This window comes from Rhinopithecus roxellana, chromosome 2 (assembly GCF_007565055.1).
Source record: "Rhinopithecus roxellana isolate Shanxi Qingling chromosome 2, ASM756505v1, whole genome shotgun sequence".
NCBI lineage: Eukaryota > Metazoa > Chordata > Mammalia > Primates > Cercopithecidae > Rhinopithecus > Rhinopithecus roxellana.
In genome coordinates this window covers 128748236-128769594 of record NC_044550.1, presented here as the reverse complement: position 1 = coordinate 128769594, position 21359 = coordinate 128748236, and the positions used below count along the sequence as shown (strand labels likewise).

The 21359-nt window shown below is 35.4% G+C and overlaps 1 protein-coding gene across 4 annotated transcripts in view; it reads right to left on the bottom strand.

The window, feature by feature from the left end:
- NFXL1 (nuclear transcription factor, X-box binding like 1) overlaps positions 1-21359 on the bottom strand; it is an 80278-nt gene that overhangs the window by 46686 nt on the left and 12233 nt on the right. For all 4 annotated transcript variants that reach the window (XR_748778.2, XM_030919623.1, XM_010370800.2 and 1 more), the window contains exons 6-15: positions 19109-19287; positions 18697-18858; positions 18519-18619; positions 17685-17799; positions 16228-16352; positions 13552-13674; positions 9950-10040; positions 5150-5270; positions 4767-4926; positions 3644-3735 (exon numbers count right to left, since the gene is read on the bottom strand). Coding sequence is in view for 3 of the 4 variants with exons in the window: in XM_030919623.1 (XP_030775483.1) it covers positions 3644-3735; positions 4767-4926; positions 5150-5270; positions 9950-10040; positions 13552-13674; positions 16228-16352; positions 17685-17799; positions 18519-18619; positions 18697-18858; positions 19109-19287 (1269 nt within the window). In the remaining variant the exon portion in view is untranslated. The remainder of the gene's footprint in view (positions 1-3643; positions 3736-4766; positions 4927-5149; positions 5271-9949; positions 10041-13551; positions 13675-16227; positions 16353-17684; positions 17800-18518; positions 18620-18696; positions 18859-19108; positions 19288-21359) is intronic.

The window sequence follows — 21359 nt, the reverse complement described above, 5'->3', positions numbered from 1 at the left end:
TGACACACCAAGGATAACAAAATGGAAAGACAATCTGAGCTCTTGATGATGTGTAATTGAATGAGCCAAATTGACCAACTATAGAGCTGCTCTACTTCCAGTCTAATTATGTTGAGGGATAAATGTTACTGCACTTTTTATTTAGGTTTTCATTTAGATTTTGTCCTTTCTACTGTATAAATCCTGTTATTCCTTTTACTGAATTTCTTAAACAAAATGTTCTTTTCAGGCTATATAAGTGGAATTGTTTTCTTAATTTCATTTTCAGATTGTTTGTTTCCAGTGTACAGAAATTCCACTGGCTTTGTATAGTGATGTTTTCTACAACAGTAATGAACTCATTAAGTAACTCAAATAGTATTTTTGAGGACTCCTTAAGACTTTTCACATACAAGATAATGTCATCTGAAAATACAAATTGTTCTTCTTTATTCCAAGTAAAAAGACATTTTTAATTTCTTTCTCTAGCCTAATTGCTCTGGCTAAAAATTCCAGTACAATGTCGAAAGCAGTGGCAGGAGCAGGCATCCTAGTCTTGTTCCTGTTATTAGGCAGAAAACTTTCAATCTTTCACCATGACGTATTACGTGAACTGTGTGGGTTTTTCACAGATGCCCTTTATCAGGTTGAGGAAATTATCTTTTTCTTCCATGTTTTTTGAGTGTTTTTATCAAGAAAGTTTGTCAGATTCTGTCAAATGCTGTGCTACATCTATCAACTGCCCTTTACTCTGCTGATAAGAATTACACCTATTGGATGAGCAGTGGCTTGCTTATACCTATAATCCTAGCACTCTGGAAGGCCATGGCAGGAGGACTGCTGGAGGCCAGGAGTTTGAGACCAGCCTGGGCAACACGGTTAAACCTCATCTCTACAAAAATTTTAAAAACCAGCCGGATGTGGTGGCTCATGCTTTGGGAGGCCAAGATGGGTGGATCATGAGGTCAGGAGTTCAAGACCAGCCTGACCAACATGGTGAAACTCCATCCGTACTAAAATATACAAAACTCAGCCATCGTGGTGGCACACACCTGTAATCTCTGCTACTCAGGAGGCTGAGGCAGGAGAATTGCTTGAACCTGGGAGGCAGAGCTTGCAGTGAGCCAAGATCGCACCACTGCACTCCAGCCTGGGCAACAGAGCAAGACTCTGTCTCTAAATAAATAAATAAAATAAAATTTAAAATAAATAAGTAAATAAATAAAACATTAGCTAGATATGGTGGCGCATGCTTGTAGCCCCAGTTACTCAGTAGGCTAAGGTAGGAGAATCCCTTGTGCCCAGGAGTTTGAAGCTACAGTTAGTCAGGACTGTACTACTGCACTCCAGCCTGGGCGAGAGTAAGACCTAAGAATTATACTGATTGATTTTCTTATGTTGAATCAATCTTGTATTTCTGGGATAATTCTATTTGGTCATGGTGTATAATCTTTTTACATGGTACTGGATTCAATTTGCTAGTATTTTGTGGAGAATTTTTGTATCTATATTCTTATGTGATATTGGTCTGCAGTTTTTTTTGTAATGTCTTCCTCTGGTTTTAGTATTAGGGAAATACCAGCCTTGTTGAATTAAGTTGGGAAGTGACCCTCCTTAAGTGAAAGGATTGGTGTTAATTCTTCTTTATACTTTTGGTATAATTCACAAGTGAAGCCATCTGGTCCTGGTTTTTCTTGGTGGTAAATTTTTTGTTACTAATTCAATCTCTTAGTAGATTTTCTGTTTCAATCTCTTCAGATTTTCTGTTTCTTCTTGAGTCAGTTTCAGTAGTTTGCTGCTAAGAATTTCTCCATGCTATTAGTAATCAATAGAGAGTTGTAGTGGCTATACTAACATCAGACAAAATTGAAAAATTGTTGCTACACACAAAGGACATTTTATAATGGTAAGGACCTCTGAAAACTCTCTCCTTACTGACATTATTATACCTATCTTGAACCTCGTTATTTTACAAACAAACTGAAAAGGTATATAACTTATTCATAGAAGAAGTTAGTGGGAAGCATAACCCTAAACTCAAGAGCCATTACTCTAGGAGACGATCTGTTTTAATACACACAAACACACACACACACCCCCCCACACACACATCTTCCAGCAACATATTCCAGTCAAGTAAGAAAGAAAGACCATTGTAAATCTAATTTCATTTTTCAAACCTCTAGTAAACATGACTTAGTAATTCCAGGCAGTTTTTCTACTGTCAAATAATATTTTATCCAAACTGAGATGTCAACAAATTAACTCAATTAAATAAGATAGACATGTATGTTAAATAATCTTAATATAAAATAGACTAAGGGCCAGGCACGGTAGCTCACACCTGTTATCCTAGCAATCTGGGCGGATCACTTGAGGCCAGGAGTTTGAGACCAGCCTGGGCAACATGGAGAAACCCCAGCTTTACTAAAACTACAAAAATTAGCTGGGCATGGTGTGCACACCTGTAGTCCCAGCTACTCGGGAGGTTGAGGCAGGAAGAATCGCTTGAACCTGGAAGAAGGTTGCAGTGAGCCGAGATTGAACCACTGTACTCTAGCCTGGGTGACAGACACTCCGTCTCAAAAAAAAAAAAAAAAAACCAGACTAAGGAACTCAATGCTAATTAGGTACTATGTATATGACAACATTTTTGTGCCTATGAATTATAATATCAATGTCTCTTCTGTTTCTCTCAAGGAAAAATTTTAGGCCACTAATAATTCTAACTTAGTAAGAGATATCAGCAACAACTTGGTTCCTCATGATTATAACTTAAGTCTTCAGTAGTCTCAAATAACTGAATACCTACATGAAAAACCTCTCTGCTAACTACACAGCCCTCCTCCATTAAATCTACAGACTAAAATTACCCTATTTGTGCATATATCTCCTAACAACACTTTGCCTCCCAACTTGACTGTGTGATCAATATACAAAAATATACATGCTATTTCAACTGGGAGGAATGTTGTGCAAATGAAAGCTTTTACAATTAAAAAACAAAAACAACCCTCTCTTTAAAAGACCAACATACAAGAAATACCAATGTTTAATTTGGCACCTCAGTTGTAAACAACAGTCCCTTTTCTAATTTTATGTTGCTTCTCAGCATTCTGTGCTTTTTTCCCTATACTCCATAACCGCTGCTGGAAGTATAAAAAATTCCAGGATTCCCTATTACTGTAGGTTCAGCTCTTTATAGCTCAGTCCTAGTCATTCACTGGCCCACTGAGGAAACTACTTCCTCTCATTTCCAAGGCTTCCTTTAAATATTCCCCAAGTTTGCCTTACGTAAAACCTGGCTTTCTTCTGTCTTCAGGGAGCTTCCACTCTAGTATGGGAATCATCAGCAAAACTAAGAAATGATGTTCCTTGGATTTGTTTTTGTAACTGCATGCACAAGTTGCTATGGAAAGCTAAGAAGGACTTCAAACTCCAACTGGGGGTAAAAACTCAAAAAAAGATATCTATAGGAGGTTTATAAGCAAGTACGACAAACATGTTTGAAAAGGATGAAGCTTAAGACAGACAGACTAGTTTATAGGTTAGGCCTGAAATAATATTGAACTGAACTAAGAAAAAAGGGAGATTGACTTCAGATACCCTTTAAGCTATGTCAAAAGTTTTTCTTTTTTCTTTTAATTGAAATTCTAATACTTACATAGGAATAGGAACTTGACATGGAGGACACGGTAATGCAGTCTGAATAAATGCTGGCTCAGAAGGCTGTTCCCAAGGGCCTGTAGGCTGGTGCTACAAATAAAATACACAAGAATTTTAAGTGAGAGGGATTAAATCATATGGCCATTTTAAGAATCTAAGAAAATAGTTCCATGTATCCTCTGCTCAAGCAGGTTGAAATTCTTTCCAATAATCAATAAATTGTGCTTACTGAAATATTTCATTTTATCTGTATTAAATGAAATTGTTACCCTCCATACACATTTGACAATAATAACTGAGACAGAATCCAGTTTATAAATGGTAGAACAAAGGCAGTGTAGCCTCCTTTACTTCCAATAAGGAAATGAGAAAAACATCTACCAATTGAATATAACCTCCATTATTTTACTCACTGTTATTCCTCAGCACCTAAAAAAATGCTTGATACTTAGGGCTCAATATTCATGAGGATGAGCTGGGCATGGTGCCTCACGCCTGTAATTCCAGCACTTTGGGAGGCCGAGGCAGGCAGATCACTTGAGGTCAGGAGTTCCGAGACCAGCCTGATCAACAAAGTGAAACCCCATCTCTATTAAAAATACAAAAATTAGCTGGGCATGGTAGCAGGCGCCTATAATCCCAGCTACTCAGAGGCTGAGGCATGAGAATCACTGAACCCGGGAGGTGGAGGTTGCAGTGACTGAGATCACACCACTGCACTCCAGCCTGGGCAACACAGTGAGACTCTGTCTCAAAAAATAAATAAATAAATAAATATTAAATAAAATATTAAAAAGTGAACAAATCTTTAAAATAAGGTTACAGGAGACATCTATAACCCTAAACCACAATATATGAAGGAGGACTGCCAAATTCATCTATATCATGATCATAATGTAACTATCACACTGTATTTGCAAACACTGTTTATTGGTTTCACTCCTTTTCTACACTGTAAGTTGCTTAAAACAAAAAAATCAAGTCTTGATTACCTTGTACCCTGCTCCAAGCACAGTGCTTCCCAATAAGTGCTTAATCACTGCTCATTGAAAAACTAAGTAAAAGCAAGAAAGTACAACCCACAGCAATGCACTATTTCTTTAATAGCATTATTCCCTTACCCTGCCAGTCTGCTTTATTAATGCTTGATCATGACACGGAGCAGGACACAAATGACCACATTTCTCCAAAACTTTTTGGCAAGGTTGATGACATGGTGGACAAGAGCCAAAGTGACAGCGATGTTTTTCTTGACTTGTATGATGACAAGTTGGTGGTCGACTAAATCATGAAGTACAATTTTCAAAAATTACTTTTAATCATTGAATAATTACATCTAAAGGAAAATTATCTATTTATATATCTTCTGATTCCATATAGAATGAGTACACTGTGAATATTAATATTTTAAAACACTAAAGCAAAATTAAATGAAAATATTAAAAGCCAATATGAATTTAAATTTGTACATCAGATGGAAGCTTGTACAAAGCTTCAAACTCACCTGCATTGCTCCCTGCACTTGGGTGGTCTTGTGGTACGTTCTCGGCCACAGGGCACTGTCACCTTTGTATTGCCACAATTACACTTCACATCTACGGTTTCTGGGCAGGGATAGCAACTGCCTGAAAAAAAAAATCTGACAATTAAAAAGTTTCCTTAACTACCCAAATGCCTATCAATGGTAAAATACATAAATTTAGTATATTCACACAATGGGATGCTCTACAACCAGAATGAAGAAACTACAACAACATGAATGAATCTTACCATAAAACATTGATTCAGACACAAAGAGTACATAGTGCATGATTCCATTTATATAAAGTAAACAAGAAAAACTAATCCATACTGTTCAAAATCAGAGTAATGGTTATGAAGGATGCAAGTAGGGTGTTGAAAATTCTGGTAATGTTCTGTTTAATTATGTAACTTTTGGTTACCTGGCTATGTTCAGTTCGTAAAAATTTAACAAGCTGTATACTTTTGACTTGTAACACTTTTCTCTTCCTTTTTTGTAACAGGGTCTCACCCTGTTGCTCAAGCTGAGTGCTGTCGCATGATCATGGCTCACTGCAGCCTCAACTTTCTGGGCTCAAGCAATTCTCCCACCTCAGCCTCCCAAGTAGCAGGGACTACAGACACACACCACCATGCCAAGTTAATTTCTGATTATTTATAGAGATGGGAGGGTCTCACTATGTTGCCCAGGCTGGTCTCGAACTCCTGGACTCAAGCAATCTTCCGACCTCAGCTTCCCAAATGGTGGGATTACAGGCGTGAGCCACTGCACCCAGCCCGATTTATAACACTTTTCTCTCTGTACCCACCGGGACCTCAATAAAGTTTTAGACATTTCTCTAAAATTTGCTAAAACTTCTGTTCTAAACAACAAATTTAACACATTATTCATTCAAAACTAAAACAAGCAAAAATGGATTTAAGTCTTTGGAAAATTTAACATTAACAATAATATCGTTGGCCTGTTTTCATACATTTATCCAAGTACACAATTTTTAGATGAATTCCCAATAACTTCTCTCTCATGACCTGATATTGGGTAGTAGCAAGTACAGTCCATTTTCCATTAACTGTACTTTGTGAAAGACTAAGTACTAAGCCACCATTTTAGGCTATAATCCCAAATATATCTCTTCTAAACATAAAAAAAAAAAAAAAAATGTTAGTTTGGTTTCAGCTTTTTACACTCTTTTATTATGGGTTGGCAGAAATATAAAAAAAACAAAATCAAAGAAATATTTAAAGCAGGTTATAAAGTTCTCTCCAAGAGGTTCTGTTATCATCTCAAGGGCTTTCTTCCACTCTAGTTTTCCCCGTAAGGAACTCTATCAGAAATGAAATAATGAAGGAAGAAGAGTTTTCAACAAAGAAACGAATATCTTAAAGAGACTGTTGCTTAGGTGACAGGACCAAGCAAAACACAGACCGGGAGTTAACCTGATAAAAAAAGATTAAAGATAGACAATATCCTGGCTTAAGTGCCTCTAGAAGTTCAAAATGGTTCCCTAAAACAAATACAAATTAAGAATTATAATTCAAATAATGAACATAGAAAAAGAGAAAATTAGAGGTAAAACATCGTAGGGTCAAACATAACATTTATTATACAAAACACCCAATGTGTTTTACACATATATTCTTGATGTTAATGCAAGTCAATTATCCTAACCCACATAATCAAGTTTTATTTTTATTTTACCCAAAGAATGACTACAAGTTGTATTTTTAAAGTTGATAGTGATATTTAAGTCAGCTCTCATTCAGCATATTGTATCAGTTTCTATACTTAACAATGACAATTTTTCATTCATCTTCAGCAGAGGAACTTATCAAACATAACCTTTTTGCTATTCTAAACAACAGTATCACATTTTTTAAAATTAAATTTTGAGAATAAGGGATAATTTCTCTAAACAGTCTCCCTACTGACCAACAGAATTCGTTATAGATACCTATACAGCATAACATTTTAATTAAAATAGCTTCCATGATAATACTTTCAAAATGAAAAAGTAGTATATGGAGACTGTAACTACACTGTCCAATACCAGTTAATAGCCAAAATAGGCATGATTCGGGTAGTTCTAAAACTATAAACACAGATGATCCAGAACTTAAAAAAAAAAACTATAAATCGGTCAGGGGCTGTGGCTCATGCCTGTAATCCTAGCACGTTGGGAGGCTGAGGCAGACAGATCACGAGATCAGGAGATCGAAACATCCTAGCTAACATGGTGAAATCCCGGCTCTACTAAAAATACAAAAATTAGCTGGACGTGGTGGCATATGCCTGTGATCCCAGCTGCTCGGGAGGCTGAGGCAGGAGAATCACTTGAACTGGGGAGTCAGGGGTTGCAGGGAGCCGGGATCATGCCACTGCACTCCAGTCTGGTGACAGAGAAAGACTCCGTCTCAAAAAAAAAAAAAAAAACTATAAATCAAATTTTCATATACCCGCAACACAAGCATGCAGTTAGTACATTCCCCCTATAAATTATTGTATAATTCTGCTTACGAAGGATTCTAGAATGATGGAAAAATAGTATGATACTATGATTCCACATTCTTTTAAAACTGTAGATGAAACAAATGTTGAGAGTTGCACAACAGCATTTTCCATATACTTTCCATCAGGGAAAATTTTGTTGTGACTAATAAGCTTTTTTAAGGGTTAACAAAAATCTAAAACAACAACAACAACAAAAAAAAAACACCACTCTACCAAAAAATATCAAAACTTGAATCTGATCAAACCTCTAGATCCAATTAACAGGTTACAGAAAATACAGAAGACAGAGGAACATGTTAAATAATACCACAGAGATGCAATCTGTAAAACCCAGGCTCTGAGAAACTAAATAAAGCAACCTAGTTTCTTCAACAAATAAGTCACAAGGGAAAAAAGGAGATAGAGGATGGAAATTATAAATTAAAAGACTTTTGAAACAAAACCAATTACAATGTCAATTTTATTAGGTTTTAGAGTCTATAAACTGACGTAAAAAATGAAGTTACTTATAAGACAACAAGAAATTTGAACACCAGATATTTGCTGATATGAAGAAATATGTTAACTATGTTTAGGTTAAGAATCCATCTTTTAGAGATTAATACTGAAATATTTGTGGGCTCTGCTTCACAAAAATATGAGAGAAGGAAATGCTTCTAACACTTCTCCAATAAGTATGATATTTGCTCTAAACTTTGCAGATACTCTTTATCAGGTTAAGGATATGTCTATTTCCAATTAAACCTTTATCTTATATAAATGTTGGATTTATCAACCATTTTTAGATGTTTATCAAGATGCTCTCATTCCTCCTTTAATCTTGTAATGCGGTAAATAACAAAATATTAGATTTACTACTGTTAAACCAGTTACATTACAGAGATACAGTTTGCAAAAATCTGCAAAAACTCAATGGGTCAGTGATGTAATGACTATAAAAGAAAATAAAATCTTTCTAGTGTTGGTGAGAACATACCTGAAAAACTGTTTCTAAACTTCACTGACAAATCAAAGAACACCTACAGAAAATGTCTACAGGGTAACAGAATCTGACACTTTTCCTAATGGGGAAGGAATGTAGTATAATGGAAATATCATAAACACTGGGTTCACATCCTGACTCTGCGACTAGTTCTATTCACCTTGGGCCAATAGTCTCCTGGCCTGTTCCACATATAAAATAATAATAGTTCCATATATGATGCAGGATTTCTGAAAGGATTGGGAGATCAACCGAGAAACAGTTTAGTAGTTTGTTCTAGGTATTAAACTACTAACTGGCAGAGTCTAGGCTTAAATCCAGGATTTCTTACTCTAAGTTCATTCTTTCTAATACTCTATACCATATCTCAGTAGATTCCATTTCATATCAACATAATCCAAATGAGTGAAGTTAACTCAGTTTTCAATGTCTAGTAATAACTTAGAACGTAATTCTCAAAGTATAGTCCAGGAACCTTAGCGGTTCTTGAGACCCTTTCAGGAGGTCTGCAAGGTCTCACATGCATAGAGTTTTCCAGAAGCCAGTGACAAGTGATATCCACAGCAGATTGAATGCAAAAGCATATATGTGAATCCAGCTATTTTCTGTTAAGCTAGACATTAAAGACATTTGTAAGAATGTAAAATTTCCTACTTTTTTCAGATAATAGTTATTTTTCATAAAAGTACATTACTTGTATTAAGATATAATGGGCTTAACATTGCTATTTAAAAAAATATTATTACATTTTATTTTAATTTCAAATACTATAAATGTCAATGAATAAAACTCACATTTGTAACAAAAGGCCTTTGGGGACCAAAGAGTGTAAAGGGGTCATGAGATCAAAATGTTTAAAAATCACCAGCTTAGGACATATCTAATCCTTCACTAGATTTAACTCCAAATAAGTACATAAAATTCAGAATAAATAAGGTGTTCAAAATGCTAAGAACACCTTCACTGATTACAAAATTGTGTGGGGAAAGTTAGGAAGTGGGAAAACAACATGGTGTTATAGAAAGGACAATACTTTTATATACAGAAATCCTGGGTTCAAATGTACTAGACATTTCCCTGAGTAAGTCACTGAACCCTCTTAAGTTTCAACCTCTTTGCCTATAAAATAGGGACACTGGCAAACTGTCTTACCTTATTCTCAAGGTTAAGAGAGTCAAGTGAGATACACAATGACTATAAAACACTATCTCAATACATTATATTGAATATTGACAATAAAAAAAACACTACATCAATACAAACATAAAATCATAGCTATTGTTAAAGTTTACCTCTGTGACAGACAGATGGACACTTATGATTTCTACATCCTAAAGTCCGTCCACAGTTTTGATCACAAGGTGGACAGTTTCCAGGGCAACACTGAAGAGAAAGCAATATATAAAGAACAGGTTATTCAAAAACCCATTAATAATAGGCATGTCATTACTAGTTACATAACTTATGGAAAGCAAAAGATATAGTTTTCACTAAAAGAAGTAGTCAAGAATATCAACATTCTTCTGGTAAGTAAACATACTTCACTAAGAACTTATGATGACCTAATTTAACAAATCAAGCTAAATTTTCTTGACCTTCAGTTAACTATTCTATGATTCAAAACATTTCCATCAGATAATTTCATTCCTTTATCCATGCAGAGACTAACAATATTAACCAAAGGAATGTCAATACAGGAAAACAATTAGTCTGGCTTTTTAAAAAATTTAAATCAATTCAATGTACAGATTCATTTGGCAGTTATGTATTTTCTTTTTCTTTTTTCTTGAGACAGGGTCTGGCTCTGTTGCCCAGGTTAGAGTGTAATGGCACAGTCCTGACTGACTGCAACCTCCACCTCCCAGGCTCAAGCCATTCTCACACCTCAGCCTCCTGAGTACCTAATTCTATATGCTCTCCCCAACACACCCGGGTAGTTTTTGTATTTTTGGTAGAGATGGAGTTTTGCCATGTTGCCCAGGCTGCTCTCAAACTCTTGAGCTCAAGCGATCTGCCCACCTTGGCCTCCCAAAGTACTGGGATTATAGGCATAATCCACTGTTCCTGGCTTCGTTTGACAGTTAGTTTCAAACCATAGAATAACAGACTAAAGAAGAGAAGCAGAGATAGGCTACTTGCATCCATCCAGCTTTCTTTGTCACTTCCCTGGTTTCACAGATACTTCCATGTGTGAGAAATATAGCTAGCTATGATCTGTCCTAATTTTTCAATCATGGATACCAGTCAACTACTTCAAGTCTATATTGCCATCTTAACTCTTTCCTTAACTTCTTACTTACCTAACTTTGGAAAGGAAATACAGAATACAATTGTCTTAAAGAAACTTAGAGTTGTATAGTTGCAGTATATAAAAATAGCTAAAAACAAAATGTACATTATTAAAAAGCAATTAAGTCAATATAGTTTATTCTCAAAAATTGAGTTGTATAGTTGCAGTATATAAAAATAGCTAAAAACAAAATGTACATTATTAAAAAGCAATTAAGTCAATATAGTTTATTCTCAAAAATTAGCCAGGCATGCTGGTGCATGCCTGTAGTCCCACCTACTCAGGGAGGCGGAGGCAGGAGAATTGCTTGAACATGGGAGGCGGAGGTTGCAGTGAGCCAAGATCACACCACTGCACTCCAGCCTTGACAGAGCAAGACTCCATCTCAAAAAAAAAAAAAGGCAATACAGTTTATTCAATTAGACAAATGTTTATTGAGTAATACTATGTGCCTATCCTACCACTTTGCCAGTGGGGGAAAAGGTTATGTGGTCCATGAATTGAATAAGCCAATAGACACCTCTGTTTCAAATTACGATGGAGTAACAACCACCAGATTTACACTCCTGTCTCAAACAACTAGCAAACCAGATAAAAGATATGAAGCTACAGTTTTCAGACATTAGATAATGAGGCACAGATGGCAGTCCCTAACAGAAGGGAAACAAACTAGGTAAGGCCTGCAATGCCATCAGCTTACACATGAAGACTTCTGGCTATAGCACAAGGAAGAAGATCATAAGCAGAATCTGGCTGTCTTACAAAGTTGAGTAGACAAAATTCGTAATTCAGAGAGGCCAGTGTGGCTAGAATTTGTGGAGAGAAGGCAGCAGCAAAGAAAAAGCTCTGAAGAACTCCAGAAAGAACTCCTTGGATCTTTGGCTGAGTACTGGTCTGTATGTGTGTGAGAGGAAACAACCCAAAAGCTGAACTACTGGAAAGAGAAGGCAGAATAATTTCAAGAGATCACACAAGGCTGGGAAAAACTCTGTGTTCCTCAAGCTAGAGTGGAAGGATCTTCTAATACCGGGGCATCAAGTAGGGTACTTAGAAGACTTATTGCCTCAGTAATGGGGCCAAATTAGCCCTAAACAAAAGAGTGTTCTGGTCACACTTAAAAATATCAAGCCTCTGAAAGAACAAACAATTTTTGAGAAACTTAACTTTGTCCCAGAATAAGGCTTAAAAATATTTTAAAAAATACAAATAAACAAGCAAAAAGAACCAGCACCCAAAAATGTAAAATTCATGTCTAGAAACAATCAAAAATCATCTAGCAGACAAAGAAGCAGGAAAATATCATCCCAAAAAAGCAGAAAAATCAATAAACAGACTCAGAAATGAAAGATGACAGAATTAGTACACAAGGATATTAAAGCAGACATTACAAATATAGCCTATCTAACATTCAAGTAGGTAGAGGAAGCATGAACATGCTAAGGAGAAACACGGAAGATATAAAAAAGACCCAAATCCAACTTCTAGAGATGAAAATACACTTCTCAGATGAAAAACACAGGATGGGATAAAAAGCAGATTAAACAATGCAGAAGAAAATTAGCGATGTTGAACACAAAACTATATAAACTAAAACAGAAACAGACTGAAAAATAAATATAGTATCAGTGAACTTAGAAATTCAAGCAGCATATAATATACATGTCCTCAAAGTCTCAGAAGGTGATGGGTACGGGAAAACAGAAAAAAAAAATCTAAAGAAATAACGACCAAAAATTTCACAAATATAATAAAAAGTATAAATCTACAGATCTAAGCAGCTCAATGAAAACTAAGTTAAGAAACATAAAGAACACTACACCAAGGAACACCAGAAACAAACTGCTGAAAACTGGTGATAAAGAGAAAGATCTTAATAACCAGCCAGAAAAAAAGAGAAACAATCAGTACAGAGGAACAAATATAACAATCACAGTATACTACTTATTGGAAAAAATGCAAGCTAAAAGATAGTAGAGCAATACCTTTAAAGTATGGGGGTTAAAAACTGCCAAACTAGAGCTCTAAAGTAAAAATATTTTTCAAAAGACTAAAGAAAGTTATATTCAGACATATAAAGTTGAAAGAATTCATGGCCAGCACTATTAGAAATGTTAAAGGAAGTCCTTCAGAATAGAAAAAAAATGAAATGTGATGGAAGTGTGAATCTGTACAAAAAGATGAAAAGCACCAAAAGTATGATGATAAATATCAAAAATTACTTTTTCTTATTTTTTCAAGCTCTTTAAAAGATAACTATTTAAAGCAAAAGTAAAGACAATGTATTTGGGGTTTATAAAATACACAAATATAAAATATATGAAAATCATACATTTCAGTGATCAGAAACAGTCAGTGATCAGAAATACCAAGCTGAGAGGACAATGCACAGGACAAGAAACTTCTCATTTGAAAAATATTGGTACAATTCCCACTAGTACAAAAATTATCTAGATTAAGGTTAATCTAGAATATTTATTAACATATTAAAACAAAGCATATGCCTGAACATTTGAGAAAGACTTCAAGACAGCACTTATTGCGGTCCAAAATGGAGAAATTCAATACAGTCTTTAAATCAGAGGTTTCCAAGGTTAATACACAAACCTTTCTTCTACATTGATGCTTCTGACAGTCACGCATCTTAACACATTTAGTTTCACACAGATAAGGTTTATGACAAGGCATTCGTTTTGTATGCTTTCCACAGCGACAATGCTTTTCCACTTCCTGGAATAATAAAATAAATGCTATTAAAATTGATTTTTGTTAATATTTTTTCCTCACATCGCACCTTTTACAATTATTAAAACATAAAGAACAAAAATTTTAACACTAAATTTGTATAACAAACTTTACCAAAAACCAATTTGAATTTGCTAAAACATTTACTTATATCTTACTTTGCTCCAAAAAGGACTTCATATAAATTTGTTATTAAATTTAGAAAACTGATATTAAATAGTAAAAAAAAAAAAAAAAAAAAAAGACCACATAAAAAAACCACTTCCATTTCATTACAACCATAACATCTGCAACTCTTGTCTTAGTAAAGTCAAAAAAACTAGATTACCTAGTAAGCTAACTTGTGAACTTGGTACTCTGGTCAAAACCAAAATGACATAGACAACTTTAAAGTCTCAAGTCTAGACCTCTACTGAAGTCTTGAACACTCGAAGTCATCCAAGAGGGCTGGGATCAACTTCTTATGAACTCCAGTTAATGTTGATATTTTGACCTACTCTCATTATAATGAATATTCTGCATGGCATCTAAAATGAGGAATCCTTTCCAGAAGGTTTTCAATTTACATTGCCAAGATTCATCAGAGGAATCACTATCTATGGCAGCTATAGCCTTAGGAAATATATTTCTTAAAAAATAGAACTTGAAAGTCAAAATTATTCCTTGATCCATGGGCTGCAGAATGGATACTGTATTAGCAGACATGGCATAAAAACATTCATCTCTTTATACACCTCAATCAGAGCTCAGTGGGTGACCAGGTGCATTGTCAATGAGCAGTAATATTTTGAAAAGAAAATTTCCTGATCAGTCAGTTTCAAGAGTGGGCTTATAACCATGCCATAAAGGTGTGCTGTCAATAGATGTGCTGTCATCTAGGCTTTGTTGTTCCATTTACAGAGCATAAGCAGACTAGGTTCAGCAAAATTCATAAGACCCCTACAATTTTTGAAATAGTAAATGAGCATTGGCTTCAATTACGAGCTACACTAATGAGCTACATTATCAATTAATGAGCAATTAAGGAGCTACATTAGCCCTTAAGAAGAAAGTCAGCCTATTCTTTGACGCTTTGAAGCTTTAACTGTGAAAGTCCTATATGGTATCTTCTTCCAGTAGAAGGCTATTTCATCTCAGTTGAAAACCTTTTCTTTAATGTAGCCACCTTCATCAATTACCTTAGCTAGATCATCTGGATAACCTGACAGCTTCTACATCAACACTTGCTGCTTCACCTTGCACCTTTGTATTATGAACAGGGCTTCTTTCCTTAAACCTCAAGAACCAACCTCTGCTAGTTTCAAACTTTTCTTGTGCACCTTCCTCACCTCTCTCAGCCTTCATAGAATTGAAGTTAGGGCCTTGCTTTGGAGTAGGCTTTGGCTTAAGGTAATATTATAATTACTTTGATCTTCTTTGCAGACCTCTAAATCTTCCTCCTTATCATCAATAAGGCTGTTTCACTTTATCATTCCTGTATTCACTGCAGTAGCAATTTTAACTTCCTTCAAGAACTTTTCCTTTGCATACACAACATGGCTAATTGATGCAAGAGACCTTTCAGCCTATTTCAGCTTTCAACTTGCCTCCCTCACTAGCTTAACCATCTCTAGCTTTTGATTTAAATGAGAAATGTGTGACTCTTCCTTTCACTTGAACATTTACAAAAGCCACTGTAGGGTTATTAATTGGCCTAATTTCAATATTGTTGTCTCTCAGGGAATAGGAAGGCCCAAGGAGAGGGAAAGAGAATGGGGAACAACTGGTCAGTAGAGCATTCAGAACACACACACAACATTTAACCATTAAATTCACTGTCTAATATGGGCATGGTTTGCGGCACCCCCAAACAATCACAATAGTAACATCAAAGATCACTGACCACAGGCTATCATATCAGATATAATGATAATGAAAAAGTCTGAAATAGTGCAAGAATTACCAAATATGACACAGAGACATGAGCACATACTGTTGGAAAAATGGAGCTGAAAGACTTGTTTTACAAAGGCTTACCATAAATCTTCAATTTATTAAAAACACAGTATTGGCAAAGCACAATAAAGTGAAATGCAATAAAACATGGTATGCCTGTACTCTCCTGCTTCTTACCCTAATATTAGGTCACTAAATTCATATAGATCATGACACAGATGTATATGAAAATAAGTAATAGAAAACAACCACAGGACAATCTCATTTGATACATTATGATAGGTAGCTCTTAAAAGCAATTTTTTTTTTTTTTTTTTTTGAGACGGAGTCTCGCTCTGTCACCCAGGCTGGAGTGCAATGGCGCAATCTCAGCTCACTGCAAGCTCCGCCTCCGCCTCCCAAGTAGCTGGGACTACAGGTGCCCACCACCTCGCCCGGCTAGTTTTTTGTATTTTTTAGTAGAGACGGGGTTTCATCGTGTTAGCCAGGATGGTCTCGATCTGACCTCGTGATCCACCCGTCTCGGCCTCCCAAAGTGCTGGGATTACAGGCTTGAGCCACTGCACCCGGCCTTAAAAGTAATTATTACACGAGATGACTAACTTGTCTACATGTTTCACAGGGACCTCGGTGACAACGCTGTGAACATCTATGAATTCCACATTCAAGTACTTTGTCACAACTGTCTCCACAAGTTGGTACATCTTCTGTACAAGGCAAAGAAAACCCTAAAAACAGACAAAAAGTCAGTGTTAATAATAAGATACACTATTATTAAACATCAACAAAATGCTATGTTCTTCAGGCTCCCTAAGGAATGCTGGCACTTTCAGACTATAAATTTTTGTATCCACATAATCATTGGGAAAAATTAACTTTAATGAAAATAATCCCTAATATTTGTTAAGCTTATGGCTTTTAAAAAGAAATTTGACACGTTACCATCCTCAAGAAACATATTTTTATGGGCTATCTCCTTCAGAAATAGTTATCTGAAGAAATGAGTAAAGACTACATAAATCATTCATGAATTTTCCTAATTTAAAAATTTGTTTTAAAAAATTTGCTCTGAACTACCCCACAAAGACAAAAAGAAAGATGTAGACTTTAAAACAATATAAAACTCAGGACAGGCGCAGTGGCTCACACTTACAATCCTAGTACTTTGGGAGGCCGAGACAGGAGGATTACTTGAGGCCAGGAGTTCGCAGCTAACCTGGGTAACACAGGGAGAACCCATCTCTACAAAAATTTTTTAAAATGAGCCAGCCATGGTGGCAGGTGCCTGTATTCCCAGCTACTGAGAAGGCTGAGGCAGGAGGATCACTTGAGCCCAGGAGTCTGAGACTGCAGTGAGCTAGGATCACACCACTGCACTCCAGCCTGGGCAACAGAATGAAACCACCTCTCTTAAAAAACTGCAACAACTACAAAATTATAAAACTCACCTTTAACATAAACATATTGTGACAAGTATTAGAAGCAGTCTTATACATATGATGCTGTTATTTGTGGGGCGTCAAAGAAGCTGACTCAAAGTGCTATCCTACTATGCCTTTACCTCAAAGCAGCCTAAAATAAACTCACCTATAACCTATTACATAATAATGACAATAGCACAGCCTCTGCTATTATCAAACCCCACCAGAGTGGTACATTTGTTATAACTGATGTACTTACATCGACACATCATAATCACCCAAAGCTCATAGTTTATATAAGGGTTCACTCATGGTGTTGTATATTTTATAGGTTTGGACAAATGTATAATAACATATATTCACCATTACAGTATCACACGGAGGAGTTTCCCTACCCTGAAAATCTTCTATGTCTCTCCTATTTATCTCTCTCTCTCTCCCCAACCCCTGGAAGCCATTGATCACTACAGTTTGGACCTTTCCAGAATGTCATATAGTTGGAGGCTTAAATTTTGTAGCTTTTTCAGACTGGCTTCTTTCATTTAGTAATATGCACTTAAGTTTCCTGGAGCACGTCTTTTGAATGTCTTTTCATGGCTTGATAGTTCATTTCCTATATATAAAAAAAATAAGTCTTACTTGATTTCTGACATGGACAGAACCTTCTCCCAGATCGAGGACATTCTCCACAAGCACCAACATGGCAAACTTGCTCACATGTGTGATTACCACATGGCAGTGTTTTTCCACATACCTAAAATAAAATGCAATAAACACTAATGAAGGATTTAAAAGTTAACAAAAAAGACTTCATACAAGACACAATCCATTTTTCAATCACAAATAAACAACTGCTTACGTCCCTCATATTATTTTACTTTATATTTTATACAGGTGTCATACATATGTGTATATATAGGTACATATATACATAGGTATATATAGGTACATATACATATATAGGTACATATATACATATGTATACACACACATATATTTCCTATGCACCAAAAAGCATATTTTAAAAATGCAATACAGGAAAAAACTACATGCAGCTTCATATGGCCTTTCACCAAGGAGTTCTAAGTGGCAGTAAAACCATGCCAATTCTAGGACAAGCAACCTATAAAACCAATCTTACTTCCTCAATTTGATGAATTCAAGAAGCAGAGAGGGGTGCTGGTTGAAGAGAGGGGAAAGAGAAGAAGGGGACAAGAGCTAGCAGGAAAGAGTACAAATGTAGTGAATCCAAAATTCAACAAATACCTGTTACTTTGAAAAAAATTTTTCCTCCAATAATTAAAAATAATATTAAATTTAAGAGTAGTTTCTTAAAACATGATATAATTCACCTGAGTTGTTATTCTTCCTTGCCTTTTATCCAACTAAACCTGATTAGCCTTGCTGCTTTCTAGGTTGTCTATGCTTTGTGTATTCTTTAATACCCACCCCTCGAAATGCATATAAACTTACTTGATCACAGTGCCATAGTGGACTTGCACAACTTCTTTCGGCTACTTTTTTGCCACAGACACACTTTTGTCTACTAACTCTTGGACAAGGCTGACAGCTTCCTAAAACCACAATGATAAATTAGCACAGAAATTGACTTTTGCTTAGTCAGAAAAATCTAATGGGTATGGCCTTTTACCTGCATGACAAGGATTTTCACACTTATGTTGCCCACAAAGCAACTTCCGTCCACATGGCAGCTGACAAGACCATTCCTTGGCACTGCACCTACGAGGGATAGGTTTTGCTTTCTTACAGTAACAAGTAGTTGTGACCATCTTTGGACAAGGAGGGCAGGGACCTAGAATTCAGTAAAAGAAAAAAAAAAAAAAAAAATCTAAAGTCAGAAACTAAAACTTTCAATTTCTACATCTATCAATAATTTCTAGAACTTTCTTTACTGATGCTTGACAAAAGGCAGTAACTTTCAATATTTTTTCATGGCAAACTTCAATTGTGAATTCAACTTTTACAATTTTTTTTTTTTTTTTGCCTCAACATAAGAAGAAATAATCACCCACAAACAATTAAAAATGCAATATATAACTCACCTGGATGACAGAGGAGTAAACATTTATGGCCACAAGAAGGTTTAAATTCACGCTCACATACTTGGCCGCATGAATGAGGCACAAGCCACGGATCTAAAGGTGGATCTTCCACTTTTCCACAATAGCAATAGTATCTACTAGGTGTTTCAGATCGTTTGTACTCAAACCTACATTTTGGACTACAAAGAAGAATAAATTATTAAAGCTAACTTCGCCTTTAAAAGCAACATGAGAGACAGAAATATAAATAAACTTAGTAACAGAGTATATTCTGTTAAATTAGTTTTATGTTAAGGAACTCTGCTCCATCTTTGTGTTAGTAAAAAAAACAAGATCTTATTAAAATCTATTTCAACCATATAGAACAGCACTGTACAATACAATGTGCTGAGATGATGAAACAGTTTTATACAGGGATTGTCCAATACAGTAGCAATTAGCCACATACTGTGAGCACTTGAAACGTGGCTAGTGCTTACAACTGAGGAAGGAATCAAATTTCTTATTTTATAATTTCTGAATATTGAAATAGCTACATGTGGCCAGTTACCATGAATTAAACAGCACATATATAGAATACAGCTACAAAAAGAAAGTAACATTAGTTTTCTACTAACCACCTGAACTTTATTCTTGAGAAATTCACTCTGCTTTTCATAAAGCTCAACTTTTTAAGTTTTGTTTTGTGGATTACAAATAAACAAAATATATTAGCAACAGCAAACAGAAGAGAGAAGTCAGGTTATAGACAGGCAATACCGCAAGAAACACGACTACAATTTAGAATTAAGGGGAAATAAACTTGAAAATAAAGAATTTCATAATTCATAACATCTAGCACAAAAAAATATAATTTTTGTTTTTCTTTTTTGAGACAGAGTCTCACTCTGTCACCCAGGCTGGAGTATAGTGGCGCAATCTCGTCTCACTGTAACCTCTGCCTCCGAGGTACAAAAAATTCTTGTGCCTCAGTGTCCCAAGTAGCTGGGACTACAGGTGCGCGCCACTACGCCCAGCTAATTTTTTGTATTTTTAGTAGATTCGGGGTTTTTGCCATGTTGGCCAGGAGTTGAAACTCCTGACCTCAAGTGATTCATCAGCCTTGGCCTCCCAAAGTGCTGGGATTACAGGCATGAGCCACTGTGCCCAGCCCAAAAAAAAGATATAATTTGAATGTGCCTAAGTCAAAGAAAAGTTCAAGTACCATGAAAGGCTTTAAACTTCCATCATTAAAATAAATAAGTTTTGGTAGTAGAAGTGTTAACCTTCAGCTCTATCAGAAATGTACTTGTAGATCATCATAGATCACTTCACTCTCAAAAGACGCTCTAACTTTATCTCCCAGACAAATGAGTATAGTTAGCACATTACATTAGAACAAGTTTCATATTAACATTTAAATTTCTTTTGTATCATATACAAAATATTTTCATTGTCATGAGAATATGTTCGGTTTCCAAATAAATGCCACATAAATATTCAAAATAACCAAAAGATATTTGTTCTTGTAATGAAAAATCAAAAACAAAATACTAAGTTCATCTGCCTCTGGAATAAATAACTGGCACTTTATTGGAAGAATTCAATTTTTTTTTTATTAAAAGTGTTTACTATTCCTTTAAGCCAGTGTGAAGGGGGATATGTATTTTTAATAAGCATGGGTATGGATGACTAATAGGCAACTCAACATACCTTAACACTGCCCATCAGCACTGAAACTGAACTGGCCCAGTGAGGGTAATATATGCAAATGTATGAGTTTTATTTTAAAATGGGATGACAACAATGAAACGTAATTATGCTAGATCTTCTTCATTAAAAAGTAGTATCTTAGTAGAAACCTGCATTTTAAATTTTTTATTTCCATAAAATAACTTAAAATTATTAACATTTTACCAAGTTCTAGCTCCATCTTGATGAGGATTAAACAAAATGGGTTCTTAACCAGAATGGTCATTTATTTTCTTAAAAAAATATGAAATATGGAACACAAAGTATACGGCACAGCTGATTAAACTGTTGTTCCTTTTAAATTAGAAGTAACAGTACTTTTTTTTTAATTGATCCTTTCCTCCTCCATGGCAAAATGACTACTTAAAACAGAAGTGAGAAGAGTGAGGGTAAAAAAAATATATACATAAGGTTTAAATCTCTAAACTAGCAAGCTGGAACACCTGGCTTAATTCCGTACCTATTAAACACTAAAAGTCCTCCACCACAAGTAAATAATATGCAGGAGCAAAATATACTT